Raw genomic sequence first — 25,503 nt, 5'->3', positions numbered from 1 at the left:
TCTAATTTTTAATTGGTAGATAGTTTCACAAACAACAAAATAAACAAAGAATCCATTGATAAGTGTCAAGTACTACTTTAATTGAAACTTAAAATTTAAAAGTAAATTAACAAAATGTTTTCAAGCGATTTATTTTTATCTACAATATACATTTATTCAGGGTGGTGCAGGGTAGTGCTTTTACCTCACAGCAAGAAGGCCATTGCTTCGAGTGTCAGCTGGGTCAGTTGCCATTTCTGTGTGGAGTTTGCATGTTCTCCTTGTGTTAGCATGGGTTTCCCCCACAAGTCCAAAGACATGCGCTATAGGTAAAAAGGGTAAACTAAATTGGCTGTGGTGTATGTGTGAGCGAGTGTATGGGTATTTTCCAGTGATGGGTTGCAGCTGGAGAGGCATCCACTGCATAAAACATATGCTGGATAAGTTGGCTGTTCATTCCGCTGTGGCGACCCCTGATGAATAAAGGGACTAAGCCAAATAGAAAATGCATGAATGAATGATATTTACAATTCAGGATGTACAGCAATACTGTCTGCATCCAAGTTGCAAGTTTGTAAGTTTCACCAAGATCTGATTCACATTCATCCTTCTAATTTGAGGGCTCATCTTCTCATATTGTAATTTTCTCATGCGCTCCTGCAATTCTCAGACCTCATGTAATTACAGGGACTGTTTGGATGCGTGACTCCCTCCCGCTTTGATGCGAGCGTACAGTGACCTGCCGGGTCACAATGCCACTGTCTGTTTTTTCTCCAGAGCTCACTTATCACAGCTCTCAACTTCCTGCTGAGAGCAGAGCTGCGCTGATCTCCACACAATAAACTACATTATCTGCAGGAGCGCCGCTAGTATTGTCCTAACCTCATGACCCTCTGACCTTTAACAATAAATACAAAAACACAACTTTCCAAGATGGGGGGGGGGGAGGTCCCAAAGAGTGCAAACGCTGTAGCTTAGTGTTTTTCAATCAGTGAACCATGACGGGAATTGCTGGGGGGTTGCCAGTTGTTATTACTAGGAAATAGCATTGTTAATTTGTTTATATTCGTAAAAATGTCTAGTCATAGTTTGATGTATAATTAAATAACAGGAAATAAATAATACATTGTTACTATGCGTTCACTAATTGATTTAGTCAAATGGTTTAATGTCTTGCTAATTTAAAACATTTTTAATGAATTTTATGTGCTACATGAACTATGTTTTATGTGAGGAGGATGAAGGAGACTGGGGGGAAATGAAAAAAGGGGTTTTAAAGACCTGTGCAAATGAAAATGTATAATTTTGTGTTTGAGGTTTATCTTGTAATACAAGTAGTGTATATGAATGTAAGATACTTACCTGAATAATTTTAGTTTTAATCTTTTATGTTCATACTTAACCTCACGCTTACCTGACATGGTCTAATCCAGGGCGGATAGGGTTGGGCGATGTTGACCAATTTGGCATCGTACGATGTCTAATGTGAAACCTTGCGATGGACCATGGCATCGTCAGTCGTAGGCGGCGGCGAATTAATTATTTATAAATAATTCATTCATTCCATTCGTTTTCATCAATTAGGGCCTTTTGGTCTTTTTACCCATAACCAAATCATAAAAAAAATTAAGAAATTACCACATCAATCACTTTTTAGTGTGCATAAATAGACAGAGTGATTTGTGTCGTTATAATGGCGTCCACAAACTTGGTTGGTTAAAAAAGAAAGGTGCACAACCAATAGGAACCAACTGTATCTGAGGTTTTCGCGTGAGTACAAGCGTGAACGCAAAAGATTGATGCAGTGTATGCGCTGTGACGTGTTACCCGATAGATTCAAAAGACCAAAGAGTCATTAAACAGAGACGGGATTAATTAAATATCACATTTAACAACTATAGTCAGACTCAATCCAGCAGTACATCCTTGATAAACTGTCCGAGTTTTGTGCTCAAATCACCCACTAACGGCTGAAGCTCAGATGCACGCACGTATGCTGCAGCGCATGACAGTGTGTGTGTGTGTGTGCGGGTGTGCGTGTGGTCACGTGAAGTGCGTTTTCAGTGATATAGTGTAGAAGAAGGGCTTTTCAGAAATGCTAGATGAAACGCCAGTGTGGACGTGGATCGTTTTTAGTCTTAAATGGCATTTTAAAACTAAGAAGTATTAGTGTAAATGGGGCGCAAGTATGTATTTTTCGTGAGCGGGTTGCTGCTGCAACAGGGGTGGGGCGGAGGATTGCGATGCTGGATCAGCATCATGATGTATATCAGTGATAGACAATGGCAATGTCAATCGACCCAACCCTATGGGTGGAGTCTCGCTGCTATAAAAGAGCTCAATTCTGGGTGGGTGAGTCGTGGGAGTTCGGAGTGAGAGTAGAGGCGTAAAGGTTGGTAGAAGTATTGAGAGTCTGGATACTGAATTTTGTGTACATATTTATTGTTACTTTATTGTCTTTATTTCTTGTTTTATTGTTTGTTTATTTGTGTATGTATTTTGACTACTTTATATTTAGGATTTTGGATTCGACACTTTAAATAAACGCACCTTTGCACCATAGTGCTACGTCGGCTGAGCCATCTTTTTGTTTTCTTGCTTCACACATTACCCATAACACCTCTGTGTGACACAAGCATTTGTGTTCTCCATGCATAGGTTGTTCATCCAAATCTGACCAAAGCTGAAAATAAATAAATTTGTAGATGAGAGGAAAATGACAGCCAAAAAGATCCAGAATGTCACTGAGGTTAGTCATTTCTGATGTTTTTTAATCTAAAGGTCTTTTTCATTCATTCATTCATTTTCTTTTCGGCTTAGTCCCTTTATTAATCTGACTTCGCCACAGCGGAATGAACCACCAACTTATCCAGCATATGTTTTCCACAGTGGATGCCCTTCCAGCTGCAACCTAACACTGGGAAACACCCATACACTCTTGCATTCGCACACATACACTACGACTATTCAATTCGCATATATTTGGACTGTGGGGGAAACCGGAGCACCCTGAGGAAGCCCACACGAACACTAAGAGAACATGCAAACTGCGACCAGAGTCAGCAACCTACTTGCTGTGAGGTGATCATGCTACCCACTGCGCTACCGTGATGCCCTAAATGTCTTTTTGTTAGATTTTATTAACTCAGAAAGATGTATCTAGTACCAGTTTTAATTTAGAGTTTATTGTAGTCGGTTATATCATAAGAAATATCATTATCACAACAATATTTCATATTGCGTATTTTCCCAGTATCCTGCACCTGCAGTCCTAATGATTATCATTTTATCGCATGGACCTGCATACAGATACTTCCACATTAGTTTATTTTGTTTTGTATGCGTTTTCTTCATCAATTACGATGTCTTTGTGAGTGTATTTATTCCTCATCAGCTGCTAATGTGTACATTCTGAAACATCTAAAAAGGCTAGTCTTCTGTCAGCACCGCTCCGCTCTAATAACATGTCTGAACATCAGATACATTAAACAGGCATCATCATGTTCATCTGCTGCTTTAGCTGAAGGGGACTGTAACATTCTTATTTGGCAGAAATCAGTAGCAGCTGCTGTTTTGTCTGCGTTTGTTTATACGTTCCTTATTTCTTGTTTTTTATTATTATTATTCTTTACCTATCACAGGATCAGTTGACATCATTTAAAGCCGTGTTTACACCTGGCATTAAAGGAATAGTTCGACCAAAAAAGTCAAATTTATGGTTAATTTACAACATTCACTCACCCTCAGGCTATCAAAGGTGTAGGTGACTTTTTTTTTCAGTGTAACATTAAAGACAATTTTTAGCTTGGGGATCCTGATGAAATAGTGAATTGTCCCTTTAAGATGCATTTTATCAATCTGTTGACAAGTGTACAATTATAAATACAGTTGCGAACGGGGTCTGAAACATTTTGAGCTTTCATCACTTGAACTTGTATTTGAACTTGCATATGATTATGTCGCTTTGAAAGTGTAAACACTCATGTGGTCCAATGTATTCAAGTATCAAAAAATTAAATATTACAGGATTTGTTGTTGAAGTGCACTGGCCAGACAGGATTTATATAATGACGTCTGAAAAATCCTAATAATTGGTCTGAAAGTGAACAATCAAAAAAGATTTGTTTGTTGTGTCTTAGTCTGATTATGGACTATTATTTTCTTATTGAAATAGAAAGTCAGTTTGGGCTCAACTTCTTGAATATTTCCTGTGTCGGACCTAAAAAACAAAAACAAAACATCAGTGTTAATCATGTTTTTAGTAACCAAAACACTCCCTTCAGTACAAGCAATTAGATTTATTTGCAGAATATAATGTATCTTTTAAAGAGACACCACACACCGGTAAATCTGCTAAAAGTCCTTCTTTAAGCATTTCAGTTGGAGTATTATTTGTTATTGTAAGCGCAAATACAGGCACATGCAATAACAAAAAACGACAGAAAATTGAGAAAAGATCTTCATCAGTTTGACAGGATACATGCTGCACAACGTGAACACATTTTTAATAAACACGCTGCATTTTCTCACAAGGCAAACAGTTAATAAAACACACTGCATTTTCTCACAATGCAAACATTTTACGAAAATGCACTGCATTTTTCACAATACAATGGAAATGTTTCAAGGAGACCCTAAAATCCTTTATGGGCGAAAGTGAAGAGTGAGGGTAGGAGGGAGTGTCGTGGACGAAAGTGATTAGCGTGGAGGAATGTTCTGGTGGGCCCCTAATAGTATTTCTGGGGGTCCCAAAACGGCATGGACTCTTAGAATTCGCATCACATTTTTTGGTCTCCTTGAAACATTTGCGTTGTGTTCCGTTCTTTTTGTGTTGTGAGAAAATGCAGGCGTTTTCGTTAACTGTTTGCGTTTTGAAAAATGCAGTGCGTTTTATTAATTGTTTGCATTGTTTAAAAAAAATCTGCACTTTTTTTTTTTTTTTTTTTTTTAAATATGTTTGCGTTGTGAGGATTTGCAGCCCTTGTGCTGTCAAACAGATAAAGATCTTTTCTTAATTTGCTGGCGTTTTTTGTAATTTCTTAAATCGCAGCACGTTAAGCTCTCTTGGTCATCGTAGTTAAATGATTGGGGTCTGTAATATTTACTGGTTTTGAAAAAAAGTATATGTGCTGCTTTTTTTTCCCCCATGATCTCTGACTGCCCTATTTTAAGGACAGTCTGGGAGGTTTTTTTTTTTTACCTCCTTTTCACCTCAATGTATCTTATTTACTCTTTCTATGCTACCTCTGGACTCACCTGTCTTCTCCTGAAATGTGTGATGTTTGTGTATGGTCAGAGGGGTCCAATTTTGTTGCATGTATAACAGTGTTGTGACAAATAAATCATCATTAATATTTTTGTTGAAACTAACATTATTTTGTTCAAAAGAACTGTTTAAATCAATTAATCTGATAATTAATCAGTTCATTAATTATCATTTAATTATTTATAATTGAATTTTTTAACTTTAAAGACTATCAAATTCTCATTAATTCACATTACTATCTGTTTAATGCGTCTTTGAGTAAAAATTTTTCTTTTGAATAAATAAATAATTAAAATCCTTACATTTTTAAACATAAAAAATAGATATAGTGTAAATAAGCAAAAATAGTTGCCAAAGTGAAGGTGCATGTTGTTTTTATGGGAAATTAAGTCAAAGCCCTATCTAAGTATTCATGCAGCCGCTCTCACTATTGTTCAGTTTCTCTACAGGAAGCAATTAAAATTTCTACTGCCAGATTGTGTCTGCTGCATTCGTTCTAGTCATGAGAGGTTTTGCAGAGCACGCTTTAGTGCTTCGACAGTCCGACAGATCCCATTGGGGAATGGGTCAGGGGGAAACTCTGTGTGTGAGTGTGTTTGATGGCAGTCATAGATGAGGGGGTATTCCTCAAACTGGCTGCTTCTTCTAGTGTTCAACCCAGATGGTGTCCTCCAGTTTCTCTTCCTCATCGGCGTGGTGAAACAAATCACTTCAGTGTGGTAACAACACTATCTACTTCTCTCCCACACTTGCTGCCAGTGAACCATGAAAATTAGGACAACAAATAGATATGCACGGAGCATCTCTCCTGTCATGGTTTCTGTGGGTCACAAAAAGGGTAAATTCGCTCATCGACAATTTAAGACCTTAAAATGTCTTCATTTATTCGTGAAATCAGATTTAAACTTTAGTCTTGGTGTTAAATGTGGCATGCAGTTGTGAAACAAATACAAATCTAAACATCCTAAAATCAAAATACATTCATTGTTTGCAAAGTGAAGAAATAAAGTAATTTTTTGAGAAACTGAACAATATGTAATACTTAAAACAAACACACATTCATGTCAGTGCAGTGTTAATATTACTTTTCTGACTGAATTAAGTTCACTTTCTAATCACAGTGCAGATACTTCACAGACTATGATTTGATTTAATTTGATTTACGAATCTTTAATTTTTTTATATGCAAACCACAACATGGATTTGGGGAAAATAATTAATAATTAATAAAAATGCAATGGGATGAAATTGAAGTTCAAACTTTAAAAAGTGTTTTAAATAATACAACTTAGATTTTCTATATATTTATAATTATTTGGGAGAATGTATGAATGTTTTCCCGTCAAAATATTAATAAAACTGTAACTTTTTTTTTTTTTAAAGATATTAGGGCTTAAACTTATATTCACTCAAAAATGGCTTTTGCTGCTTGCTCAATATGCTTATTTAAAATGAGTTGAAATTACACAACTCTTTATTTATATATATACATATATATATATATATATATATATATATATATATATATATATATATATATATATATATATATATATATATATATATATATATATATATATATATATATATATATATATATATATATATATATATATATATAGATATATATATATATATTATATATATATATATATATATATATATATATATATATATATATATGAAAAAGCTTCTTAAAATCCCTACAATTCATTTACTATATACCAGGTCTTTTAAAATCATATGATAGCTTTGAGGAAATGGGTCCTTTATGATAAATTATCACCAATTATTTTGCTTACAAACTTTATTATTAGTTATGAGAACTAGTGTTGTTGTCTTTTTTTTAATGAAACGTCAACAAAGGAAAGCATAAAAAATATTGTATAGAGCAAATGTTTTTGGGCTGATAACTGAACTGTTTTATGTTCATTTCACTTTAACGTAAGGATGTAAGCAAGTGGAGTAAGGATGGAGGCAAGTTTTTGATTCTTCTAAAGCATAAAAATACCACAAAATGTTTGTAGATATTTAAGAAACATGCTAAGTGAACATTATTGTTTATCTGAAAAACAATGCAGAAGTCAGATATTCTGCTTTGAAAATGTGCTTTACGTGGCGGAACGCCTGTCTTGTTTATGGTCATTTAGCCTGCCCACTGCCAGTTTAGCCAATTATAATTCAGCACCCATGGTTGCCTTGGTGGAAAACAGCATATTTCATTCATTTAGTTAGGAAGGCTCTCAAAGTATGCGTCCTTGACCGAAATGCGACCTCTGATGGACAGCCTCTGAAATGAGACTCAGATTCAGAGTTCCACATGAGGTTTATTAATTAGCAAGTAATATAAATATTACAAACATAAACATTAGGTGAGCAAGTAATATTCTAACCCCTGTGGCCTAACAACGCGCTATGTGACTAGATTTACAGTGATAAGTAATTTGGCTGTTTGCATCAGACGAAACATGACAAACTTAAATACAGCCATTCAGAAGCACAGAATAGTGCACTCACTGCACTCCCACGAAATGGTAAGGTTTATAATCTAATTAATACATATTAAACCTCTTTAACATTATTAAATGTACATGTTGAGTCACTAATATGTGTTTGCTTAAACTGAGTCACAGCTCTGAATTTCAATATAAAATGCTTTATTTTATTTTCAAGATCTGATGTGAACTATCTGCTGCTGCTTTCAGTAGTATGGCAATAAATGTAATGTAAAATGGCATTCAAACTTAAATTTATTAGCATTTAACACTGAATGAGGTATACCTGAGGTAAACATTGTCAGTTTATCCTGTTGTTCAGCTGCAAGAAATAGAAGCCATTTCTATTATATCAATTCGAGTAGTTAGGACAAAAACTTCTTCTTCTAACATGGAAAATAGTCCTTCTATCGCGTGCTGCTGCTTTTATTTAGAACACGGCTGAAATGAGCTTTTAGGCTTAATAGTCAGGCTTGCTCCTGTTGGTATCCTCAATCTGGCAACCTGCGCTTGCACGTGTTTTGAACCAGGCGTGCAATACCTAGTTCAACCACTGGGTGTCAAACTTACATACTGCACCTTTTAAATTTGTAAAAAATATGAAGTTAACTTAATCTATTTGTGTTGGGAAAAGATGAAGGAATTGTGTAGAACTCAGCATTTTACAGTCTTTTTTACCCTTTTTTTGTTGTTCTTACACTTCATTTATTTTTTCCTAGTTAAATTGTCGGAATCTTAGAGTCTCCTTTCATCACTTTTTCCTATGCTCTCCTCACATTTTTCATTCTCAGATAACGTTACACGGCTTATCAATTAGCAATGGGAATATTTTCGTTCTGCATGTCAGTCTACCTTAAAGAGCATCTCTCAGTTCCTGCTGATAAGCTGATGCCATATTGGTGCACTTAGTATCAGTGTGAATGGATGAAGGAAACCCTTTAATGACTATCCTTAGCATGACGTCACTTCAGAAATCCCTCTGGACCGTCTCTACAACTGCAGACAAAAGACTACTAGAGTGACCGGCCAGAGGTAGATGCTATCGTTTCTCTGAGGGTCTAATATTAGAGTTGAACAGCTGGTGCAGTCAGCGCTCAACAGATGGCTGTGCATAAACAGTGCATAAGTGATCAGAAATTAATTCAGAGGGAATATATTTAGCTGCTAACAAGATCCTTTGTCACATTAGTGTTAGTTTGTTGTTGTTATTTCTCCTTTTCTTGATTAATACTTGTCTTGAATAAGTATTTAATAACACTAGTTTAAGTACCAATTCTCACTATTAAGTGAACAAAGTGGTTTATAATGGCCTATTGTTAAGATATTGGCTGTTTATTTATATTTATAAAGTACATATTCTGCATGATCATATTCTTCATCTCTAATCCTATGCAATATATAAACTTAAAAGCACCTAATTAGGAGTTTATGGAACTAAAAGTCAGTTAATGTTTTATCAAAAGCAAATATTGTACCTTAAAGTACTGTAAAGTGACGATGTTCTTGACTTTTTATTGCTTCGTTCAAAACCAGCTGAAACAATCATTTTTCGATTTATTTGTAATGGACAACCTGTTTAAATGAGTAAAACGCAAGTGAACTTAATGATTTTGTGTTTGTGACATGAATCAGTTTTGTTGGCATAACTGGCTTCTGGATTTGTAGGAGAAAAATGTTGGTAATAATTGTAATTTTAACTGTTTTCAAGGGATAGTTCACATAAAAAGACGATCTCCTCACCATTTACTCGCACTCAAATTTTTTTAACTTTGTTTTATGAATTTCTTCTACTGAACACAAAACAAGATATACTGAAGAATGCTGGATAAAGCAGCCACTGGACATCCATAGTAGGAATACAGAATACTATGGAAGTCAACGGCTGTTTCTGCAACATTAAGTATATACGCACTTTATTAGGTACACCTTACTAGTCCTGGGTTGGACCCCTTTTGCCTTCAGAATTGGCTTAATCCTTCATGGCATGGAATCAACAAGGTACTGGAAATATTTATCTGAGATTTTGGTTCATGTTGACATTTGCAGTTGCTGCAGATTTGTCGGCTGCGCATCCATGATGTGAATCTCCTATTCCACCACATCTCAAAGGTGCTCTATTGGATTGAGAGGTGGTGACTGTGGAGGCCATTTGAGTACAGTGAACTCATTGTCATGTTCAAGAAACCAGTCTGAGATGATTCACGCTTTATGACATGGTGCATTATTCTGCTTAAAGTAGCCATCAGAAGATGGGTACACTGTGGTCATAAAGGGATGGACATGGTCAGCAGCAATACTCAGGTAAGCTATGGTGTTGACACGATGCTAAATTGCTACTAATGGGCCCAAAGTATGCCAAGAAAATATCCCCCACACCATTAAACCACCACCACAAACCTGAATACAAGGCAGGGTGGATCTATGCTTTCATGTTTTGATGCCAAATTCTGACCCTACCATCCGAATGTCACTGCAGAAATCGAGACTCATCAGACCAGGCAATGTTTTTACAATCTTCTATTGTCCAATTTTGGTGAGCCTGTGTGAATTGTAATTTCAGTTTCCTGTTCTTAGCTGACAGGAGTGGCACCCGGTGTGGTTTTCTGCTGCTGTAGGCTATTTGCCTTAACAAGCAGTTGGACAGGTGTACCTAATTAACTGGACAGTGAGTGTATCAAACAGGCTTGGAACAAGTGAAGGATGAGTAAACAATGAGAGATTTAATTAAATAGGCAAAATTCACTTATTTTGAAGATTTAAGAGTTCAATTAAGTTTTTAGAGTCAATGTTTTCACTGTGCAGAGGAGTTGCTCCGGTTCGTTGGCTTTATTAACAATAACAATGTTTGCTGCTTCACTGAGCATGACTGTCCTGATGACAGTTCTGAGATCAGTCTCCATATGTTATATATAAATGATAAACATTTTTTAAAGTAGTTAAGTTTTAACCAAGGTTATTAAAGTTAAATTATACTTTATTTCATTACTACTTTCAATTTGCTGTATATTTCGAATTAGTTTTAGCTAAATTCATTAGTGTTTTTCTGTTGTAATTTTGTGAAGTCATATTTTTATTTAGTTTTTATATATTTAGTTTCTCTTTTAGATTTAGCTATTCTAGATTAGCAGAGTTAATGAAACTCATCCAGTGTAGACCAGAGCAAATTTTAGTGTTTGTTCTTTACTCAAATATCAATAAAATAATTGTTTGAACAGACACTGAATCCAAAACCATACAAATGCAACTAATAAAATAAAAAAAATATATGAAGAATTCAGACAAAGTTCTTCATATTAAAGCTCATATACTGTATACAGTACATCTGTAAAGTATTCATAGTGCGTCACTTTTTCCAAAAAAAATTTTTATGTTACAGCCAAATGGGTTAAATTTATTTATTTCCTCAAAATTCTACAAAATTCTACACATGTACATAAGTATTCACAGCCTTTGCTCAATACTTTGTTGATGCAGCTTTGGCAAAAATTACAGCCTCAAGTCTTTTTGAATATGATGCCACAAGCTTGGCACACCTGACTTTGAGAATTTTTGCCCATTCCACTTTGCAAAACCTCTCAAGCTCTATCAGGTTGGATGGGAAGCGACTGTGTACAGCCATTTTCAGATCTCTCCAGAGATGTTTAATAGGATTTAGGTCTGGGCTCTGGTTGGGCCACTCAAGGACATTCACCGAGTTGTTGTGAAGCCACTCCATTGATATTTTGGCTGTGTGCTTTGGGTCATTGTCCTGCTGGAAAATGAACCGTCGCCCTAGTCTGAGGTCAAGAGCACTCTGAAGCAGGTTTTTATTCAGGATGTCTCTGTACATTGCTGCATTCATCTTTCCCTCTATCCCGACTAGCCTTCCAGTTCCTGCTTCTGAAAAACATCCCCACAGCATGATGCTGCCACCACCTTGCTTCACTGTATGGATGGTATAAGCCTGGTGATGAGCGGTGCCTGGTTTACTCCAAACGTAACACCTGACATTCGCTCCAAAGAGTTCAATTTTATTCTCATCAGATCAGAGAATTTTGTTTCTTTATTTCTTTGAGGAAATAAATGAATTTAATCCATTTTGAAATAAGGCTGTAACATAAAAAATGTGGAAAAAGTGACGCGCTATGAATACTTTACGGATGCACTGTATGTGGTTAAGCATTTTGGCAAATGAAGAAATGTTACAACATGTAGAATATGTTGTTTATGTAGAAAATATGTTTTTGTAGCCCATGTATAATCATGCACTTGACTGATGTGTTTGTCTGTGAAAGTGCATCCACAGGTATTTCTTTAAACAGCCGCAGGTCAGATTTCCACCACAGAATGAGTGCTTATGAACTTTGAAAGCAATTATTTATTTTTGAAAGCAATAATTTATTTTTGTTAAACTAATTATACATTTTAGTTTATTTCAGTTTGTATTTCATTGGCTGTTGTTAGTTGAATGAATTAAATAGAATTTTTATTTGACAGATTTTAAACAAACTGTACAAAAATTTTGAAATAAAACCGTCGAGGATAAAAACACAAAGCCCTGGGCTTCTTTCCATTGTGCTCCTCGCTGTTAAAAAAAAATAAGTATGGCTGCAAAATACAGTTAATGCAAAAACAAAAAAGGAACATTTTATATTTTAAAACAGGAACAAAATTATTCACAATTCAATAACGTATGCAAAAAACATAATCATTCACCATGCAAACTAACTATCCTTATCAATATCTTTTGATCACTTTTTGAACCTCCTTAAGTCTTTTATTACATTGATCAATTTTGGTAATTTGATCTACATGATTGCACTTATTTACCCCACTACACTTCTGAACTGAAATAAACAAATATTAAAATCCCAACCCCTAACAGTTACTAACAATTAACATACCTAATTCTTTAAAAAAAACAACTCTTTGTGCAAATGTGGTCAAGGATGAATTTTAAAATTGTTCATACTAATTTATGTTGTGCCTTTTGCAATTTATCCTTCATACTCTGTGAGCAGCTACTACACCAATATGAGGTAGCATAATCAAAATAGGGTTGAATCAAAGCTCCTGCCAATAATAATAAAAAAAAAAGAACATTCAATAAATCAGCTTGCACTGCTAAGAAACTCATTTTTTTCACATCTTCGTTAAAAACTTTTCTTGCCACAACATTTCCTGATAATTTATTATCTTTTAAACATCCCATATAATTTACAACATTTTTGGACATTATCAAATCATTAATCCAAACCACAAAAGAATGGTCCTTCTTTATATCACTCTTGAAGCGAATAAAATAGCCTCTGTTTTACACTGTGTGCAAAGAAAGTTTATTATTCAAAAAACAAACCATTTTTATTTAGTATTGGTTTATTTATTGTGACTTTTTTTGCATTTTTTTATTTAGTTAACAACCAAAAGTTTTAGTTTTGTTTACTAAAATAAATTCAACTTGTAGCTATTAAGATCCATTGGCTCAGATTTTACAAGAAAAATCATATGAAAGTGATTTGATCTCATTGGTCTTAAAAGAATGTGCTGTTTGGTTCCATTTGCTTACAATGAAATCAAAATATCATTATTCAAATGTGTGGAAATGTCATAATTACATGAATTTACACCAATGATTTATTTTAATTGTTGTGGTCTTGTGCCAGTTCACCTGTCTCTGTCATTTGCATCTATTAGAGTGAGTTTTACAAAGCGTGTCCGAGTACCTCCCTCAAACATATTGTTGTCTTCTTTTACGGTTGCTCACTCAATTGAAAGCATAGCGGATGAATGATTTCCCGAACTTTCACAGAAGATGCTCTGGCTCTTTGTTGTGTTGATTTGGGGCAGGAGAACAGCTGTGGATGTGGCTTTGGGATCATAGGGAGCTCATGGCGTGGGGAGCACATGAGAAAATTGATTTTCAACGCGTCTTCTATAAAACCTGCTGGGACATTTGGGCTCCAGCCAATGTTTAATTCTTTAGGGAAAACAGAATTTGCAAGGGGAAGCTCAAGATGCATCTGATGATATGTACATGTCAGTTTGTGCATGTTGTACCAGTCCTTTCTGAAGGTAATTGCTTTTTAAATGTCTGTTAGATGCCAAGGAGGAAGGTTTGCCCATTCCATGCATTTCCCAGCCTAATCCACCCCTTCATTCCCAGCCCCCCGGAAAGGGCCCTTTCTCATTAGCACCATTATAGTCTAGCCAGCTCAAGTGGTTAAGCCAAACAAAACCCTTTAGCCTTTAAACGCAGCTCTAATTAGGGCTGGCAAGGTGTGTTTAGCGCTGGAATTTCTCCTGGCTCTTTGTAACTGCTGTCTAAAACATTCCTGCAGTGTCTGTCAACAAGGAGCACCCCTCAGCTTTCCACTTTTTAAAATTATTTCTCTTGTAAACAGTAAATCTTCTTTTAGGTTTAGTATGTATGTGGGACATAGCATCCTTTGAATTAATAAATTAATTAGAATTGTAGTCTGTGTGTGGCAGTAACGTTTAATGCATTTAAATGTGCCTTAATATGCATAAGAAAGCATATTTAAAATGCAACATCTTGAAATGTGTTTGATTTAAGCTGTTTGATTTTTGTATTTAGAGTTATAGAATATATTTTGGCATTGAGGATGTTGCAGTATTTCATTTATATATTGAATGTATTCATGTCGTATTTTATATTGTATTTAATGTAATGTACATTAAGTAGCGTAATTTTTAAAAGGTGTATGCACAGTGTTTAAATAACTTTACAAATGGTTATTTTATAAAATATAAAGTGTATATATAGGCACTTTTACATGTAAACTGAATAAAACATTAAAGAGACCCAATTATGCATTAAAAAGGGTCATATTTTAGTTTTTGGGGTCTCCAACAACAGGCTGATATGCATGCAAGGTTAAAAAAACACTTTCATTGTCTTATAATATACATGTAGTTTTTCCTAATAATCCCAACGACTCCCATATGATTCGTTTTATTTGTTCCCAAACCCTTCCTTAGTGCGATGCTAATCTGTGCTGGTTGGTCTGATGACCCAGTCTGTTGTGATTGGTGTACTGCGTTCAGCGCGAGATGGTGAAAAATGCCCAGCACCGCTTATCAACAAGTAGTCCGAGTGCAGAGTGTATGTTTGAGCCCAATGCAGGAGTGCATTAAAGAAATGCAGTTTAGCACCAGCATATTGCTCTATTCCTCACCACAAGTCAAAACAGTGACACACATTCAGTATTAATCCACACAGCGCCAAAAGCTGAACTAGTTTGAACCTTGACCACTGCACGTGTATAAGAACAGCTGATGGTGGCTATAGCAACGACAAACGGCAGTGGATCGCGAGCTCACAGACACATTTAAATCCGTAAACAAAACGGCACGCGTCGCGTTTTCAACGTGTTTTTAGATGCAATATGAGAATATAAAGGGTTAACCAGATATAGTACAAGTGGTTACAAGTAACAAAACACAATTAATTTCATAACTTGCAAGTTAGAGAGAACAATTTTAATTGCTCTTAATTACACTTGTGAAATGGAGGAAGAAACTGATCCATGAACTGTGTACTGATAAAGTTCCTGTCAAACTCTGACAAAGTATCACATAGTCTATTCTGATCCTTTCTTTAACAAATGGCCGATGAATCCCCCATTGTAAGCATGTAGATTGCTGAAGCACTCGTGAGAAAATTGACGGGAGCACAGCACAAGGCTGGGCTATAATGTTGAGGTATTTTTGCAAAAAAAAAAAAAAAAATTCAACCACTGACTCTTCACAGCCTCACCTTTGGGTAGAGAAAGTAATACTAACTTTCCCTCACACTTCAGAGGACAGCATCTTTGCGACATGATTTAGCTGGGATCTGCTACAGTGTCTTCCTCCTTTTCTTTCTACAATGTTTGTGGTCGGGGATTTCAAATTTCCTAGGTCTGAGCGTGCAATAAATGGGTAGGGCTTAAGTTCCATATCGAGGTCACGCCGACATGGCTAAAGACTCATTATAGCATCGATTCATTCGAGCCACTATGAGTTGGCTCTTTTAGAAGTGAATCAATAGTTTTAAACATGGTGCACTTTCAGATTTAAGCCTTAGCTTAATATTTTACTTAACTTAGAGCTATGTTACACTCTACATGGAAGGTCATTTTCAAAAACCCATAATAGAGGCTCTTTAATAAATCCAGAAAATGCAGTTTACAGAATCCAGCTTATTAAAAAAGCTAAACAAACAAAAAATAAAAAAGGCATTTTACTTTATTTATTTACACAAGTAAATAAATAAGTAAATAAATAAGTAAATAAATAAAAATACATGTCTATTTGTCAGATTTTTCTGATAAAACTATACATGAATAAAAGGCAAAAATGTTTCAATAGTTTAAAAAATATATTTTTTATTTCTGTTTTTATACGTTTTTTTCAGTCGCTACTAAAATATTTCATGTGTTGCATATTAATTAATCACATTCATTTTGAAAAGAATTTGTATTTTATTATAGTTTAACATTCTAATTGTGATAATTGTATTGTATTATATTATATTGGATTGTGTTGTATTTTATTGTACAATATTATATTTTCTTATGTTATGTTATGTTATGTTATATTTTATTATATTATATTTTAATATATTTTAATATAATTAGAATATATTTTAATATAATTATAATATATTATAAAAAAAATAATGGCAAATATTCAAATACAAATTTTTATATTAAAATACAAATGTAAAATATATAAACACCCATTCGATTTTATATTTAGTCTAACCAACCCTTATAATCCAGATAATTGCACATAATCAACTGCAAAAGAGCGAGCGGTGAAATCATACACAGTCAACAGTAATGTTTATCTGGTCTCTCAACTATCCATAAAGCTAAACCTTTGTATCAAAATCCTTTCCTAAGCCAACAAGAACACAACTAACATCATCCATGCTCACAAGGTTAACTAGAACTTTTCGTTTTTAGTCAAGGAGTCTCTTATGCACAGTAATCAGACATAAAGAACCAAAAGACTGAAGCTTAATCCCGCTTGCTAATGTGCTGCGTGTTTGGATGTGTAAAGTGTGGTAGTGCAGGAACTCTCTGTTGTCCTGCAGGCTCTTTATCATGAGCAGAGCAGCCGCTGGGCCTCTCAGTCTGTCCGGCTCCACTGCAGAGCTAAACAAACAGCCTGTCCTCCACCAACACACGCTTCAACAGACAAGAGGAGAGGCGAACCAAAACCGCACTTTTCTTCATTCCACTTGCAGAAGTCATAGAATGAGCCCGGTACAAAAAAAGACATCCATCTGTCATGGAAAATGTGCAGTGTTTGTTCAGTGTTTGCTCAGTGAAGCAGTGAGTTTGATCTGCAGAGCTGTATGGAGTAATCATTTTCATCACGTACTTGCTTTTTTTTTAGTTTTTTCATTTTGCATATTACTACATAATAAGCAATCAATAACACAGTAATCGTGTAAACACAGAAAACATTATACATCCTGTTTTACCCATTCTCTCTGAACGGATTAATTAATATATACATACACAAGTAAATACATGAATCAATAAACAAACAAACAGATAAATAAATAAATAAATAAAAAATAGTAGTAGTAATAGTACTAATAGTAGTAAATAATAATAGTAGAAATAATAATAATAATAGTAGTAGTACTACTAATAGTAGTAATAATATTAATAATAAAATATTAGTAATAATATTAATAATAATGATAATAATAATTTAATATGTTATGCAATATTACATGTTAGCATTTCGATGATGATGATGACGATATTAATAATAATAATAAAAGTAATAACAGTAATAGTAATAATAGTTGTTGTAATAGTAATAAAAATAAATAATAATATTAACAATATTAATAATAATAGTAATAATAGTATAGTAGTAGTAATAATAATAATAATATAAATAATAATAGTAGTAGTAGTAGTAGTAGTAGTAGTAATATAAATAAAAATTGAATGTTAAAAATATTACATGTTAGCATTTCTTTGGTGATAATAATATTAATATTAATAAGAACAATATTATTATTATTAATAATAACATTATTATTAATAATAATAGCAGTAATAGTAATAATAATAAAAATAGGAATAATAATAAAAATAATAATAGTAGTAGTAGTAGTTGTATTAAAATTAATGATTCCTACTTAGGTAGATTTTGGTAGCCCGACTGAAAAAAATTGCCCTGGGACTACCAGACTTCAGACCCTGCTCGGTCAATGACAGTATGTAAAGACAAAAAACTATGGAATGAATAAATTACTGAATGAATTAATCTTTAATTAATACAAACCAACTAAAACATTTATAAATATTCCTATATATTCAATTCAATTCAATTCAATTCACCTTTATTTGTATAGCGCTTATACAATGTAGATTGTGTCAAAGCAGCTTCACATAAAAGGTCACAGTAAATAGGAACAGTGTAGTTCAGTTTGTAGTGTTCAAGTTCAGTTCAGTTTAGCTCAGTTCAGTGTGGTTTAATAATCACTACTGAGAGTCCAAACACTGAAGAGCAAATCCATCGATGCGCAGCTCTACAGATCCTGAACCATGCAAGCCAGTGGCGACAGCGGAGAGGGAAAAAAAACTTCACTAAAGGCGGAAGTGAAGAAAAAAAAACCTTGAGAGAAACCAGACTCAGTTGGGCACGACCATTTTAATTTCTCCGCTGGCCAAACGTCTTGTGCAGAGCTGCAGTCTCAGTGGCGGAGGCTGGAAGCTGGCCTCAGCGAAGACTCGTCTGTCTCTGGAGCGTCATAGGAAACAGTCTCATGTTCTCCACTCCTCCATGACCATCGCAGTAGTTGTTCAGGATTCGGCCAGGTCCAGGATATGGAAACCTTGGGATCATCTCGTCGTTGGTCTTGGATCGAATCAGTGACTCTGCATAGTCTGGGGGCCTCGGGAAGAGTATCCCCAGGTGGAAATGGAGAATAAAGAAAATAATTAGCGTAGCTGATGTTCACAGTGTATATCAGCAATATACATATATATAATAAAACGATACTAAATAAAAAATAGTTATAAAGTTACCTAAATCAAGTTTTTTTTTTTCAATGGTGTAATCACGATAATATTAAACTTGGTGTAGCAGGTTTCCAACATGAATATTATACCATTAGAAATTAAGACTGCATGACCTTTTCCATTGACATGTTTGCCACAATTTCTTTGATACTTTCCAATTCTGGCTGAGTTATATTTTTTTCCTCTTAAGACCAATTGTTTTTTACCTTGTAAAATACACATTTCAGTAAATCTGACCTCTGTAGGAGTGCTGGTGCGATATATGCCTGGAATAAAAAGTATCCAGTGTTTATTTGCTAGATTGAATGTTCAATTACCTCACATGATTTTTTTTTTACATGTTTTATATGAATTTTTTTTTTTTTTATGGAAGCAGTGAAAGTAATGGACTTTTTGTCTTTCTGTTGCTGCACTTTTGATTTAATTATTGTTTTATGAGAAATCATAGTTATTCATATATACATTTTAAATCCTTTTATTAAAAATGTAAGAATTTGAGAAAAATATAAAACAACCTAAAAATTTGTATAAAATAAAAAAGATTGAAACGATATTATAAATGCAACAGACCCAAATATGCTAGTTTTTATATTGCTGCAACTATCTCTTTATGTTGGAAGAATTCTGGCCAGTAGATGGCGGTGTTGTCAGAAAATTGCGCTGTTTTTGCATAACCCCGACAGTCTTGAAGTTTTGACAGGCTCAGTAAAGCCCTGTTTAGTCTGGAGTAGGGAAGTTGATACAGTTCACAGTGTCTGAGGAGTTCGTTTATGTCCTGCAGACCGACTTAAGTGGAAGTGTTTTCACTGAACTACATTTCCACTAAAGAGAAGAGAAGAGGAATAAATAAAAAAAACTTGAATCATGATTTAATCAATGAGACTTCTAAATTCCTTTAAAATAAAATTATTGCATAAATGCTACAGATGACATCAATGTTAATTTCACACAGACACTTCCCAATTCACTGTTCATTGCCCAACTATAATCCAAAGTATCAATGTTTTTAACATGCCGGTAATACGCATATTCCATTTATAACATTATTTAATGAATCCTTTTAAAACTGACACTTCCCCAGTTCACCCTGTACCATATAATTTATCTTTAAATTATAGCCAGATTGCCATCTTTGCATATAACAACAAAGCATCACATGAATCTGCTTCATTTGTTTTTTTGTTGGTTCCTGCTATCATTTATAATTAATTAAAACCATAAATAAAAGGTGAGATCACTGTTCTTAAGTGTTATATAAACTAGTCAAAAGAATGTGTGTGTGGTTCTTTTTTGTTATTATTTTGAAGTTTGTAGATGGAGAGTAAGAGTCCCCCCCACACACACACCCCTCAGTTCGTGTGAGTGTGTTGCACGCGTGCCTTGTAAATTTAGTCCTGGTGTTTGAGTCGAGCCTCAACAGATGAAACGCATTCCATAAATAGAGAAGAGCTGGAATCAGAGGTACATTCCTGAATCAGCCTCTTAAATCTGTGCTCAGACACCAGCTATTTGCAAATAAATGGGTACAGAAACACTTGGAAAAAAAAAAAAGTATATTGTTTGATTGTTTAATTCAGCGTCTTCCTATAAATGTCCTTTAGATGTCAAACTTGTACAAAACTGTGTGATATCTTGTTTATACAGCTTAATCCGGCTAATTATTACTTCAGATATGCCAAATGCAAAATCAGGATTGGTTTTGTTATATATATACTACTGTTAATTTCAAGTCTGTTAGATTTTATAGTATGTATTAATACATTTACGTAATGTGTTAAATTGATCAAAAGTGAGAGACAATTAATTTGTAATGGTACAAATATGTATGCATGTATGTGTATATATGTATAGTTGAAGTCAGAATTATGACACCCAGCCCAGAAGATTAGTTAGTTGTTGTTCCTAAAACTTTTGTCAGGTAGTGTAATATATAAAATTAAAAATACATTTTAAAATCATAATATTTCACAGTATTATACAGATTCTACTTTAGCTTTGATTAAATAATGCAGCCTTTAAATTTAAGCCTGGACCACACAAAACCAAAGTCAAAGAATAACTGGTAACAAAAAAAACCCTGTGTTGTCTCATGTCAGCTGCATCTGGACCAAAAATTTGTCTGTGGAACACCAAATGGATAACTGAATCAAGAACAGACATTCTGTATCTGCATGAGAGGATGTATCTTTCCGTCCCTGCAGGTGGCAGTATCTATATTGTCATTCCACACAGCGAAATCGAAACTAGTTCTGCCCACATACAAAAACAGTAGCATTCACGTATCATTGTTACAGTACTTCTTGCTCATGGAAATATGTCTGATAATCTGTTAATACATATTGTTTACAAATATTTAAGAAATACGATGAAATGACTTGCGATATTTGCTTTGAATTTCATCACTTTTTTTCTCATTGATGAAGTTGAACAGCCAATCAGATTCTCTCAACACTGATTCAAAGCATTTGTAAACAATATTGATTGTCAGACAAGCTGAATCGGAACATCTCCCTCTGACATCAACCCTACGAGAGGAATGATCATGTGGAGCACACCAAACACACTAGCCTGACAGATGACCATCAGCGCTTTAGTGTTTATAAAACTAATCTTATCAGGCCTAAACTTTGAATCAGTGGTTTAGCTGTAATCTTTCATTAATCAGGCTTTCCACAACAATCTATTATCTCTGTTCGCATTACATATAAAGGCATTTAAAGACGTTTACACTTTTTTTCAACACTAAATGTGGTGGTTTGTAAATTATTTTCATTTTATTTTTTTGCTTGTAGACCTAACTCTGATTAATTCCTTTTAATTAGTGTCTGTTGTCTTCTTTTCAGTCAAAGTGCTTTAGTAACTCCAGAAGTATCAAGATGTGTTTGTTTGTGCCATGTGGATATATTTATATTTCTGGGAGTATACAAACAGGAAGAGTCTTTGAGTGTTGTCTGTATTACTGATAAGCAAACACTTAGTCTTCAGTACGAGTGAATCTACAGCTATATCACAGGGCGCCGTTTAAGGCCAACAGACCAGACAAGAGCCTGTTGATAATGGTAAAAATAGGGTCTCCAGCATATCCAAACAGGTCACTGGTTAAGATTAAGTCACTTTCTCTTCAGGGTTTAAATGAGTCTTTATATTTAGCTGACCCAGATCAGGTTTAGGAGCATTCGTTCGGATCTTCAGTTTAGACCTGCCATCTAATGCATCACACGCACTTGCAGAAGTTTCAACTCACAGTTTGAGCGTTGACTTTGACTTTTCCAGCAAGTTGATGTCGAATTCTTGGAATATCCAGGAGACATTGGATTCAGATGATCCGGGTAAAGATGACACTCTTGATTTGATGTCTTTTTTATTATTATTTAATCTGGTCAACCCCACCGGTCACAGTTTACTTCTTTCTGGAATCTCTATAAATTTTGTTGTTTGCTTTTGGAAAAAAAAAATCTGTAAACTGGAAAAGAAAAGATCGTTTTGATTTAAAATGTATCAATGTCACATGTTTCTCACTGTAAAAAGCGAATCGTTTTTATACTTAAAATAAGCTGACTATTTCTTAAAGTGATTAAATGTGTTGTAACTTGCAACTGTTAAGTTGACTTCACTCAATTTTTATAATTCTGCAAATCGTTAATTTATGTATTATCTTAAAGCAAACGGTTCAAACCAGTGTGTTTTTTATTTATTTATTTAAAATTTTATTTATTAAAAAAAAAAAAAAAAAGATTTGGTATGTAGTTTCATTATGAATCGCTATAGTTTTATTAAAATGTGGCTGCTGAGCATGCATCTTGGATGTCAATAAGCTTATGGGTGTAAGTTTGTCATTTCCTATGGAGGCACGCCACTTTCACAACGTGCATGACGATGCACATGTGACGCGCGCACATTTTCCAGGAAAAGCCGAACTTTTCCGAATGCAGTGTGTGCACCACACTTTGTATGGAATATACACATTTTAGTAATGGTAGACCAATTACCTCAAACAAGCACAGCGCATCCAAACACTGCAGTGCTTTTACTATTCTCCATAAACTTGTATCGGAGCTGCAGCAATGGTTTGTCCGTTTGTCATCCTCTGAGAAAACGGTTGATGATTACCTAGATACAGAAATACGGCAGGAGAGCGCGAGCACAAAGTGCACTAAACATAGTAAAGGAAATCACACGCTTGTGCTTGTCACTTCAGGTTAAAACAACAACACAAAAACAAGAAAACGAGTGCTGTGACTAGCAGCAGTGCAGAGATTGTAAATAAAAAATAAATGTAATGATGTCGCCAGAATGGCTTTTTGGTTTCGTTTCTTGTGCATCTCAGCCACTAGCTCCCCATCTGAAAGATTTTTTGTCATAGGGGGTAATGTAGTCATTCAACTTCACAATTTCTAATGTTGCAGTATTTAAATAATGATGGTTAGTTCCTTTACTTGAAAGCTCAGATTTGATTATCATAATTTGTGTTGTTGACTGAGTTTGAGGTTTATTGTATCATTATTATTATTAACACCATAGTTTTCTTTGATTGTTCAGCATTTACACTTTAACATTGCACACAATTTGTAACATTTTATTTATCAAGTTTAAGAGTCTCTTTAACACTTATGTTTATTTCATTATAAAGAGATTAGATGTTTTGTTTAAATATTTTTGTTTATTAAATCTCAGTAATGTTGGTAAATTAAAATAAAGTGGTTAAATAAAAAAAATCCAAATTTTCCTAAATGGATTGTTAAAAACTATTCACTAATTATTGATACCGAATGATATGAAACATGATATTGGGATAATTTTTTTTGTAATATCACCCAGCCCTATTAGGAGGATTTAAGCAGGTAAATGCATGTACTCGAATCCATTTTTTCTTCTTATTATTTAACAGGTTAATAAACCAAAGCAGTCCTCTTAATATGCTGCAGTACATTCCAGTGTTTATCCAACCAGCATGTAAAGATGGTTTCTTCGGGTTTCACATTGCTTGGGCTGAAAACCCAAAGAGAGAATAAAAGTGGTCTGCAGTTTCAAAGCCCCCCTGTGCCTGTCGGGATAATTATAAGCTTTGAAGCATGGCTTTGGAAAGAAGGGGGATCGGCATGGTTGTCTTAAGTAATGGTTGGGGGTATTTGAGCCTGGGTCAGACCTTTGGCCCCCCCCTGTCAGAAACTAACACGATAGCACAGGTGTGTTCAGCTCCTCTCTTTTCTGCACGCTTTTAGTTCTGGCTTATTCAAAGCTCAACGCTATAATGAAATTCAGCTGCCTGCTTTCATGGTCAAGTTGCTGCTGGCAAATACCTCGTTCTCCCTCGCTCTTGTCTCTGTAATGACTGTGGCTGATGGGAAGGGGAAAATGGTGTTTATGAGTTTACTTTTTTTTTTTAAACATTGGTTTGGAGGATCAAAAGGGAGTTTTGTGAATTGAAGGCTTGGTTCACCCCAGAATGAAAACTCTGTCATTATTTACTAGGCCTCTTGTCGTTTCAAACTTAAAGTAACATGAAAAAAATATATCTTTAATAAAGTTTGAGAGATTTTATTTTTTTTTTTGTCTCTCCCAAGTTTCTCCCTACCAAAATCTGATGCTTCAAAATATTAATGAAAGACAGATGTAAAAATAAATCTATATGAAGGATGCTGTTTAACTAAGGAAGTAAATCTGTCTTGTAAATCGGTTCACTTGAGCATGTACCCCATCATCTCGATTTTCTAGCTTCAGGTTGTGTCACTTCATGAATGCCAGAAGACCCTCAATGAAATTTGTCAATGGACACACCTGCAGCTCCACCTCAGCCTACAACAGCAATATCCGAAACAGCCGTGTGACCTCTCAGATGCTTCTCTTCCCCTGAGGACAGACAGATTGTGTTTCTTTGCCCTATTATCTGAAATTTTGCACGAACTATGTGAGGCTCTATAGGTGGTCTCGGGTTTAGAGTGCTTAGTTTGAAAAGCTTCTTATATTTTATAAAATGACCCCACACTTTCATGCTCCAAAATGGACAAAAGAATTCAAGTAGCCTACTATACATTTCTGTTTTGTATTTTAAGATGTACGCCATGTCTCAGCGTAATATGAGAAACTAATCTTCTCCTACAACACATACATCTGTCACTTACACTAAGGTTGGGGTTAGATTATTTATTGTTTTTAAAAGAAGTGCTGTTTGCTCACCAAGAAAGCAGTTATGTGATAGAAATATTATTGCAAGTTCATTTAAAATAACTTTTAGCAGCCATTACTCATGTCTTCAGGGTCACATGACCCCTCTGAAGCATTGTATTAATGTTCAAAACAGTTGCTCAGTAGTTTTGTGGAAACCTCAATATTTTTGTTAGAGGATTTATGTTTTTGAACAAGAGAAAGTTCAAAATTACTGAAAATATTTAGTAAAATAATAAATGCCTTTTGTTGTTTTTCAGTCAGTTTAATGCCTACATTCTGAATAAAATGAAATTTATATATTAAGATATATTAATTATTTTATTCTTTATTACGATGTGTTATGTCAAGCAAATATGAATGTCAAACATAGTGCACGAACAGTCAAAGTATGTATTTTCATTAATATTTTGACCCCTAATTTAATAATTCAATTAATAATTTGACACTCAGTTTATGCTTTCTTTACACCTAAAATGAAGTGCTGTAATTCTCTGCATTCCTTCAAATTTCCCAGAAGTAAACCATATATTTAAAGAACTGCATGCATTCTGGGGTAAAATAA

General features: G+C 34.5%; 1 protein-coding gene across 2 annotated transcripts in view; it reads left to right on the top strand.

The window, feature by feature from the left end:
• The window catches only part of kank1a (KN motif and ankyrin repeat domains 1a), a 92,826-nt gene that overhangs the window by 18,537 nt on the left and 48,786 nt on the right, over positions 1-25,503 (top strand). Inside the window, exon 1 of one of the 2 annotated variants that reach the window (XM_056458163.1) lies at positions 21,996-22,102. The exons of the other annotated variant lie outside the window; for it this stretch is intronic. Coding sequence (XP_056314138.1) covers positions 22,054-22,102 — 49 coding nt within the window. The 5' untranslated portion in view covers positions 21,996-22,053. Of the gene's footprint in view, positions 1-21,995; positions 22,103-25,503 lie in introns of those variants that run through there. 2 annotated transcript variants of the gene reach the window in all.

The sequence above is a fragment of the Danio aesculapii genome, chromosome 5 (genome assembly GCF_903798145.1).
Source record: "Danio aesculapii chromosome 5, fDanAes4.1, whole genome shotgun sequence".
Classification (NCBI taxonomy): Eukaryota; Metazoa; Chordata; class Actinopteri; order Cypriniformes; family Danionidae; genus Danio; species Danio aesculapii.
This window is presented reverse-complemented; position numbering and strand designations above follow the sequence as displayed.